We start from the raw sequence: 10208 nt of genomic DNA, 5'->3' as shown, positions 1-10208 counted from the left end.
TCCTGATCTTAGTGGAAATGGTTTCAGTTTTTCACCACTGAGAATGATGTTGGCTGTGGGTTTGTCATATATGGCCTTTATTATGTTGAGGTAAGTTCCCTCTATGCCTACTTTCTGGAGGGTTTTTATCATAAGCGGGTGTTGAATTTTGTCAAACCTGTTTCTGCATCTAATGAGATGATTATATGGTTTTTCTCCTTAAAATTGTTAACATGGTGTATCACATTGATTGATTTGCATATACTGAAGAATCCTTGCATTCCTGGGATAAACCCCACTTGATCATGGTGTATGATCCTTTTAATGTGCTGTTGGATTCTGTTTGCTAGTATTTTGTTCAGGACTTTTGCATCTATGTTCATCAGTGATATTGGCCTGCAGCTTTCTTTTTTTGTGGCATCTTTGTCTGGTTTTGGTATCAGGGTGATGGTGGCCTCGTAGAATGAGTTTGGGAGTGTTCCTCCCTCTGCTATATTTTCTAAGAGTTTGCGAAGGATAGGTGTTAGCTCTTCTCTAAATGTGTAATAGAATTCGCCTGTGAAGCCATCTGGTCCTGGGCTTTTGTTTGTTGGAAGATTTTTAATCACAGTTTCAATTTCAGTGCTTGTAAGTGGTCTGTTTATATTTTCTATTTCTTCCTGGTTCAGTCTCGGAAGGTTGTGCTTTTCTAAGAATTTGTCCATTTCTTCCAGGTTGTCCATTTTATTGGCATATAGGTGATTTTAGTAATCTCTCAGCAACCAAACCAAAAAACAAATCCACCAATGATAACAAGCGCTAAAAACTGTACTAAAAAAAAACCCCAAAACCAAAAAACGCTGTCAGAACCCTAGGACAAATGGCAAAAGCAATGCTATACAGACAAAATCACACAAAGAAGCATACACATACACACTCACAAAAAGAGAAAAAGGAAAAAAAATATATATATATAAAAAAATAAAAAGAGAGCAACCAAATCAATAAATAAATCTACCAATGATAAGCTCTAAATACTAAACTAAGATAAACATAAAACCAGAAACAAATTAGATGCAGAAAGCAAACTGCAAGTCTACAGTTGCTACCAAAGTCCACTGCTTCAATTTTGGGATGATTCGTTGTCTATTCAGGTATTCCACAGATGCAGGTACATCCAGTTGATTGTGGAGATTTATTCCACTGCTCCTGAGGCTGCTGGGAGAGATTTCCCTTTCTCTTCTTTGTTCACACAGCTCCTGGGGTTCAGCTTTGGATTTGGCCCTGCTTCTGCGTGTAGGTTGTGTGAGGGCATCTCTTCCCCACCCAAATAGGACAGGGTTAAAGAAGTGGCTGCTTAGGGGGCTCTGGCTCACTCAAGCCGGGGAGAGGGAGGGGTACGTAATGTGGGGCGAGCCTGTGGTGGCAGAGGCTGGCGTGACGTTGTAACAGCCTGAGGCGTGCCATGTGTTCTCCCGGGGAAGCTGTCCCTGGATCAAAGGACTCTGGCAGTGGTGGGTCGCACAGGCTCCCGGGAGGGGAGGTGTGGATAGTGACCTGTGCTTGCACACAGGCTTCTTGGTGGCTGTAGCAGCAGCCTTAGCATCTCATGCCTGTCTCTGGGGACCGCACTGATAGACGCGGCTCACGCCCATCTCTGGAGGTTGTTTAGGTGGTGCTCTGAATCTCCTTGTGCATCCCAAAACAATGGTCTCTTGCATTTTAAGCAGGTCCAGAGTTTTCCCTGGACTCCCTCCCTGTTAGCTGTGGCACACTAACCCCCTTCAGGCTGTCTTCACGCAGCCAACCCCAGTCCTCTCTCTGGGATCTGACCTCCGATGCCTGAGCCTCAGCTCCCAGCCCCCATGTGCCCCGTCGGGTGAGCAGACAAGCCTCTCGGGCTGGTGAGTGCTGGTCGGCACCGATCCTCAGTGCGGGAATCTCTCCACTTTGCCCTCTGCACCCCTCTTGCTGCGCTCTCCTCTGTGGCTCCAAAGCTTCCCCCCAGCCACCCCCCGTCTCCGCCGGTGAAGGGGCTTCCTAGTGTGTGGAAACTTTTCCTCCTTCACAGCTCCCTCCCAGAGGTGCAGGTCTTGTCCCTATTCTTTTGTCTCTGTTTTTCCTTTTTTCTTTTGCCCTACCCAGGTACATGGGGAGTTTCTTGCCTTTTGGGAAGTCTGAGGTCTTCTGCCAGCGTTCAGTAGGTGTTCTCTAGGAGTTGTTCCACATGTAGATGTGGTGATGTAGTTTAGATGTATTTGTGGGGAGGAAGGTGATCACCACGTCTTACTCCTCCACCATCTTGAAGGCACCCCACAATGACTATTTATTTTATCTTTACAACTAGAGATAAGCTAAGTGTGAGGAATCTAGATTTCAGTTTCCTGGTTCTGTACTTCAGTGATCTATTGTTACTCAAAAACCACCACGTGGTTATCTATGAGACGTTCTTGCCAGAAATTTCTGCCCTAAATCTGATCAGAAAGAAACAGTTAGGGGAATCCAGAAGGCTGAACATCTGGCCTGGGTCCCTCAGAGGAGTCAATATTGTAAATCACAGAAAGAGGAGGGCAGCTCTACACTGAACACCAACTGAAAAGATATAACAGCCTAAGGCAACACACAAACCTTGCCTGGATCCAGAATTGAAGGATATTTGGGGAACAACTGGGGAATTTGAATATGCCGAATGCTAGTACTTAATAATTCACTGAATGCTGACTTTCTAGGTGTGTGGCAGTGTTGTGGTTGTGAGGTTGTGTGTGAAGAAGAGTCTCCTTCTTGTATGGAGTGAGCAGTATGATGTCAACAGCCTCTTTTTGGACTGTTTGGCAGGAGGAAACTGTGTGTACTTGCGCAAAGAGAATCAAGCAGGTGTGGCAAGATGTGAACAGATGACTGATCTGGGATCTGGGTCATAAAATTTGGGGGGAAAACCCATTTTATGGAAACTCTTTTCAGAGACTGTTAATAAAATAATTATTCAATAAAATTTAAAATGCAGGTAAGAAATGGCTACCTTTTAAAAACAGAAGGACAGTTTGTGTCGTGGTTAAGAGAGGCCAGCTCCAGAGACAGGCTGCCGAGTCTAGAATGCTGGCTCCACCCATGAACCACATGGCTTGAGCAAGCTGCCTGAGCTTCTGTGTTTCCGATTTCACACTTGTAAAATTAAGATAATTACCATCTGCCTCCTAGGATTGTTGTGAGGACTGAGTAGAGCAACATGTTTGAAGTATTTAGAGTATTATTGGTGCAAAGAATCTATGCTCAAAAAATGTTTGCTACTTTGAAATCACTCTTTATTTATATCTATCAACAATTTCAGGGACTTCCCTGGTGGCGCATTGGTTAAGAATCTGCCTGCCAATGCAGGGGACACGGGTTTGAGCCCTGGTCCGGGAAGATCCCACATGCTATGGAGCAGCTAAGCCCGTGCGCCACAACTACTGAGCCTGCGTGCCGCAACTACCAAAGCCTGTGCGCCTAGAGCCCGTGCCCTGCAACGAGAAGCCACTGCAATGAGAAGCCGAGCAGCCCCCGCCCAAAGCCTGCGCACCGCAACCAAAAGTAGCTCCTGCTCGCCACTACTAGAGAAAGCCCACATGCAGCAACGAAGACCCAACACAGCCAATAAATAAATTAATTAATTAAAAAAAATTCATTTAGAAGTGTCTGAATTGTCCATCTTACTTCTCGAACTTACACTGATATTAGGAAGAGAACAAAAAAGCCACGTGGCACAATGTAAAACTGCTAGCAACTCTCACTGCCAAACTTTTTGTGTGGTATTGTTAACTAAGGAAAGAGTAATAAATATTAAAATAACAATAGCTCCATTCGTGATAGCCTCAAACTGGAAAAAAATCAAATGCTCCATCAACAGTATGTGTAAATCATGGTTTATTTACATAACAGATTCATGCACAGAGGTGAGAAGGAAGTAACTACCTCTACCTGCAACAATGTGGAAGCACCTCGCAGACAGAATGTGGAGTAAAGGAGGCCAGACGTGAAGTGCACCCGTGAGATTCCGCTCCTACAACATGGTACTGATATTAGGAAGAGAACAAAAAAGCCACGTGGCACAATGTAAAACTGCTAGCAACTCTCACTGCCAAACTTTTTGTGTGGTATTGTTAACTAAGGAAAGAGTAATAAATATTAAAATAACAATAGCTCCATTCGTGATAGCCTCAAACTGGAAAAAAATCAAATGCTCCATCAACAGTATGTGTAAATCATGGTTTATTTACATAACAGATTCATGCACAGAGGTGAGAAGGAAGTAACTACCTCTACCTGCAACAATGTGGAAGCACCTCGCAGACAGAATGTGGAGTAAAGGAGGCCAGACGTGAAGTGCACCTGTGAGATTCCGCTCCTACAACATGGTGACTGTGGGGGTGTGTGGAGGGGCCCCCGGGAAGGGGAGACCTTTCTGCCCCCCTGAACAGGTGGTACCTCAATCCACTCTACACCAAGGCTCTGTCTAGAAGCCGAGGATACAGGAGTGAATGACACCTTGTCACTTTTCTCAGGGAACTTCCATTCTATCAGGTGGGAAGTGAGGAGTCGTGAAGAAAACTAGCTCAGGATAAGACAAGAGAAAGGATGCTGGGGGTAGGCCTTTCTGATGAGGGACAGCTAAGCAAAGACTAAATGAAGTGAGCCATTCAGGTGTCCAGTGGAGAAGTGGTCCAGGCAGAGAAACTACTGTGAAGACTGAGACAGGATGAGGTTAATGTGTTTGAACAGCACAGGGTGGCCAGTGTGGCTGGAGCAGGGCAAGCAAGAGGGGGAGCAAGGGACAGGCATGCAGGACAGCTGGACGTGGGGCCAGGGACAGAGCCGCCCCGCAGACGCTCCATGGTAACCAAATGCTCTTTATGGCAGCTGCTCGCCACGCATGGCTGTGGAGAACTTGCAATGTGGCTACTGGGACAGAGGAACTGAATTTTAAATTTTACTTACTTTTAATGAATGAGTCAAAATTTAAACAGCTACATGTGTCTAGTGGCTGCCACATCAGAGATGTAGGGCCTGTCGGGCCGTGGTGAGGGCTGTGAACTCGCTTTGAGATGGGAAGCTACTGGCGGGTTTGGAAGGCAGAAGTGACATGCTTTGATTAAGATTTAAAGGATCATGGGTAGAGCTGTCTGCAGGGCGGGTGGTGCAGAAGCAGAATCAGGGCATGAGGGAGGGGGTGGCTGGACTGGAGTGGTGGCAGCGGAAGACGAAAGAAGTTGGATTCAGAAAATATTTTCATATATATATAATTTTTATGTAGATGCCACTGGTTTGAAATGTAACTCAAATAGAATAAACCTGTAATATTTATATGCTTAAAGTTTTTCACCAATGCTACCTGAATCAGGAATATATAAGACCCAAGCTATATGTCCCAATTCCTTTCAATATATTCATGAAACAATACTAACAACTCTGAAATTTTATGAGTATTTCTCTATAGAATCAGACCTTGCTTAACTGTATAAACATAAACAAAGAAATGACTTTTCAGTCTTAATGATAATGACTCAGTATTTTCTCATTATATTGCACTTTAATAAACTTAAGAAGGCAAAAATAACATACTAACCTTAATAAAAATGGATCTTAACTGAAGAGCCACTAGTTTCTTTGAAGGCGACGCATACACTGCAAGTCCAAGAAAATGAAACCAAATGATAGTTAAATTGAAGGAGTCATACAAGTGAAGTTAAAATGATAAAAAGCTGAACTAGGAGAACTTCTGTATCTAAATGTTTTCGATAGTTAAAATATAGAACATATGCACTATATCATTTAGTTAAAACAAAACACTTTAATACCTCAGAATTCACCTGTGGGCTTTATTCTATAGAATACATTCAGTGCTGAAAAGTTAACTGTAAGAAAATTATCAAAAATTATTTCTCTTCTTTGACTGTAAATCCAGAGAAGTATTCCCCTGGAAATTTCTAGCATTATGACAAATGACATCATTCTTAAGACCGTTTTTGGTTTCTGATATTCTTTCCTCTTTTCTCTAGAGAACAGCAACAGTCATTGGGATTAGAACAAGGAAGAATAAAATGCAGCGAATGTTAGCTGTGTAATAAAATACCTGCAATAGGTACATGTGTTCTTTAGGAGTTTTTGAAAGACCTGAAATAACATGCAAAAATTTTTGTGAGTCGACGTGTGTGAATTTTTTCTGCAAAAAGGATCCACAATTTTCATCAGATTCTACAAGGGGCCCACTTTACTGATGCTTAAGAGGTCCTGCCCAACTTCACCTCCAAGAATGAGACACTCCAAAATGACCCAAGGACAAAATACAGAGTGCCTGAGGACACGTGATTAGGCCACTGTGCCAAGGGCTAAGCTTTCAGTTACTGTAAAAAGATTACAAATAACCCTAGACTTGGGCACAGCCTTCGGTGGATCATGTCTCTCCTGTTATACAGGTCTTTTCGGGGTTGTCTCATTGGACTGGTGCACGTGGGGTGGCCACGGCTGTGCTCCATCAGCGAGTCTGCTGACCACCAGGTATGTGTGGGGCAAAGGAGGCTAGAGCAGGTCTAGGAATTAGGGAAAAGGGCAGGCTGAGCTTTAAAATATAAGATGTACCACTTTCTACAACAGCAACACTTGTGTTCTCTCCACCAGTGTATCACAAAGGTCTTTTTCTGTTGTTAAGACCCTGTTTTCCAGATCCTTTTTCTTGTCAGGTGATGTAACATCGCCTTTCACGTATTCTGGCTAAAATATTTAGCTTTTAAACAATCAAGCCTTTATTCCTAACTCCAGTTTCAGAAAATACAGAAACTAGAGGAAAGTGGCAAATGACACCACAGGAAGCAATCAGACAAACGTAGAAGGTGGGACGTTCTATAGGACAATGTGTCCAGCTTTTTCCTTCAATAAATCAGTTTTGCCAAGAAGGAAAAGAGATTATGCAGGGTAAGAGATTTCAAAGGCACGATAATCAGAAGTACTATGGCCTGGTCTGGACAAACTAACTTTAAAGGACAGTTTTGGGTAAACTGGGCCTCTCTGAATATGGATAGGGTATAGGAAGATATTGCTAATTTTGTTAAATGCAATGGTGTTTTAGCTATGTAAGAAAATGTACTATAAGGGGTGCATACTTACATATTTGGGGGTGGAATGTTGTGATGTCTATAATTTATTTCAAAAAGACACCTCATCTTAAAAAATAAAAAAGTGGATTAAAGAACTGTCTCCAACGGACCTGCTGCCAGTTTGTGTCAGAGGAAAAAGCCAGTGGGTCTTCTGCTGGAGCGAAGGTGCATTAGCAGGTGACGGGGAGGCAGGTCTCTGGGTCAGGCTGCCTCGATTAATCATGGGACCATGATTCCCTGTGCACTGGTTCCCTGATCTATAAAACCACCCATGGAGTAGTTGTGAGCATTAAGTGAATTAACACATGTAAATGCACAGTGTTCAGATCAGAGGAGATACTCAACAAATGACAGTTGTTATCATTAATCTAAATATAAAAATTCTAGTTCTACCATTTACAGTCCTTTGTCCTTCAAGGCAATAATTGAAATTATCTAGTGTTAATAAAACCATCTTTCTAAAGTGTATTTCATTATTGCAAGCTCATGACATGGTTAGTTAAGACTGACAAAACCCAAAATGCTTCCTCACTTGTTTCTCGGTCCACCTACGGTCTTTCATGTTCCTCTGTCACCTTTGGCTTCTAAACCGAAGACTGAGAGGCCAAGGCAGCAGCTGCCCATCACGCGAAGTAACTGGAGGCTCCTTTGTTTTCCTCTCCTCCCGAGGGGCAGTCTCATCATGAACACAGTGGTTGGGGGCTGTAAACTGTGTGCCCCAACTAACCCAGCTTGACAGTCCAACGAGGAACTGTGGAGACGTACGGCGTGGGAAGAGCCCACACCCACTGCAGTGTTAGGAAACTCGGCCTCTCTGAGCCTCGTCAGTGTTACGACGGATTCTACAACGTGACAGGATGGCAGAGGCCTGTGTGAGGTAGGGTATATTAAACATATGGGACTGAGCCCAGTGGAATTCTCTCTCCCTGATATTAGTGATGCTTACCCATGCCAGTAAGGAGAGAAAATAAAACTGAGGATAAAAGGGGAAAAACCCCATGTTAAACAAATAGGTATCTCAAATTCCATCCAAGGATACAAATACAACCACATCTCTCAAGGGAGCTGCCATTTAGGAAAGGCTAAGGCCTAAACCAGGGTGTATGCAGGAGAGGAAAACACAGTATCCTGAACTCTGCACAGAGCCGGTGCCAGGCGCTGTAGGACATACTGAGAGGGTCTGGTTCTGATTTAAAACAACTCTACCTTGTAGGAGAATATAACACACCTTCAGCATTTATACTGAGTTCTGTTGAATTTTCTTCTGCAGTTGCATATGGATTGTTTCCAACCATCGGCACAAGACAATCAGTATAGAAGTAACCAATCTTATACATATTCAGTGTAGAAATAATCAGATCTATTGCAAGCTGGCCAACATTTCCAACAGATACTGCTGGCTGAAACAGTAAAATAATATATTCATTAAGTCAACCAAATTAGCAGCACTTTAAAAAGTTTAGTCAGAAGACAACAATCACAGCACTGGTACTACACGCTTACACTCAGGTGAATCACAGCTGGATTCTGACCCCTTCATTAGCTCCACCTTTCAGACTACTGATTGAACACTTACTAAATACCCCAATGGAATGAATCTTCCATTTCTTCAACCTAACATGGCTTCCCTCTTCACCACTCCACTGTCAAGGGTACCACTAGTATCTTTTGTACATTACTTTCTCTATGACATTTTTCTTTTTCTTTTTTTTTTTGCCAGGTATCTCCTGCAAAAACACTTCTTGTCTTTTGTGATTAATAAATATTTTTCAGGGAGATACTTTGAAATGAAGTCAAATTTCCTTCCTCAGTACACTATCACATGCTAATTTAAGCATTTATTGACATTTTATTTCTTTTTTGGCCACGCAGCATGCGAGATCTTAGTTCCTGGACCAGGGATCAAACCCGTGCCCCCTGCAGTGGAAGGGTGAAGTCCTAACCACTGGACCACCAGGGAAGTCCCCATTAATATTTCTTGTGTGCACTATTATGATGAAAATTATCAAAAAGTAACTTTTCTATTACCATCATCCTTTTTAAAAACTAAAATATAATTGACATATAACATTATATTAATTTCAGTTGTACAACATTGTGATTCGACATCTGTACATACTGCAATATGATCACCTCAACAGGTCTAGTTAGCAACCAATGTCACACAGTCAGAAAATCCTTTTTTTCTTGTGATGAGAACTTTTTAAGATCTACTCTGTTAACAACTTTCAAATGTACAATACAGTATTAACTATAGTCATCATGCTTCGAGTTACATCCCGGGACTTATTTTTGACTAGAGATTTGTACTTCTGACCCCCTTCTCCCATTTTATCCACCCCTGCTGGCAAGCACCAATCTATTCTCTGTATCTATAAGTTTTTGTTTGTTTGTTTTTTAAATTCCAAATATGAAGCTTTTCTTAAGAGGTCCTTGTGTCCCTCCCCCTCCCAATAAATCCTAGGGTCTTTCTGTACCTTTTTCAACGTTCTAACCTTATTTATATACATGTGTTTTCAACTAAACTGCAAAATCCTTGAGGACAAGAATCTAGTCTTTTTTGTCACATTTTGACACCACAGAACGCTCACTGAGTGAGCCAAAGTCTTTAGCAACCCGTCTGTAGTTTCCTGGCTAATGACAACGATTCGCTAGCTTGAACCTGACTCCCGAACTAACTGAGAAAAGGTTTTCCAGGATGAAATGTAAAGCGAGTGGCCCGCACGACACTAGCTGAGCACAGGTCACTCACTCCCCAGCACGTTTCGCTCTCAGCCACCAGGACTCGGGGCCGTAGACCCGCGCGCGTTCGGGGACCGCCGCTCGGACCCCCACCCCTCCCCCTCCCTCGGGGCCGGACTCACCATCAGGAGCGTGCACCCCGCGAGGTCGGGGACTGAGTCCCCGCAGGGGACGAACATGGTCTAGACGGCTGCTACAGCGGGAAAAGCCTGCGGCCGGAAACGCGGATGGGCGGTGCGCGGGGTCCTACGAGGCCTTCGGCGCGGGGTTCTTCGAGGCCCACGGCACGGGGTCCTGAGGTGCCCGTGCCACCGCCTGACGAGGCGGCGTGCGGCAGGGCCTGCGTGGAGGGGCGGTGGCAGGGGCGGCGCCGCAGGG

General features: G+C 43.8%; 1 protein-coding gene across 1 annotated transcript in view; it reads right to left on the bottom strand.

Annotated features, from left to right (window-relative positions):
• Positions 1 to 10109, bottom strand: part of PSMG2 (proteasome assembly chaperone 2) — a 16003-nt gene extending 5894 nt beyond the window's left edge. Inside the window, exons 1-3 of the mRNA XM_024763945.1 lie at positions 9953 to 10109; positions 8317 to 8488; positions 5561 to 5619 (exon numbers count right to left, since the gene is read on the bottom strand). Coding sequence (XP_024619713.1) covers positions 5561 to 5619; positions 8317 to 8488; positions 9953 to 10009 — 288 coding nt within the window. The 5' untranslated portion in view covers positions 10010 to 10109. The remainder of the gene's footprint in view (positions 1 to 5560; positions 5620 to 8316; positions 8489 to 9952) is intronic.
• Positions 10110 to 10208: the final 99 nt, after the last annotated feature.

The sequence above is a fragment of the Neophocaena asiaeorientalis genome, unplaced genomic scaffold (assembly GCF_003031525.2).
Source record: "Neophocaena asiaeorientalis asiaeorientalis breed wild unplaced genomic scaffold, Neophocaena_asiaeorientalis_V1.1 scaffold110, whole genome shotgun sequence".
NCBI classification, from domain to species: domain Eukaryota; kingdom Metazoa; phylum Chordata; class Mammalia; order Artiodactyla; family Phocoenidae; genus Neophocaena; species Neophocaena asiaeorientalis.
This window is presented reverse-complemented; position numbering and strand designations above follow the sequence as displayed.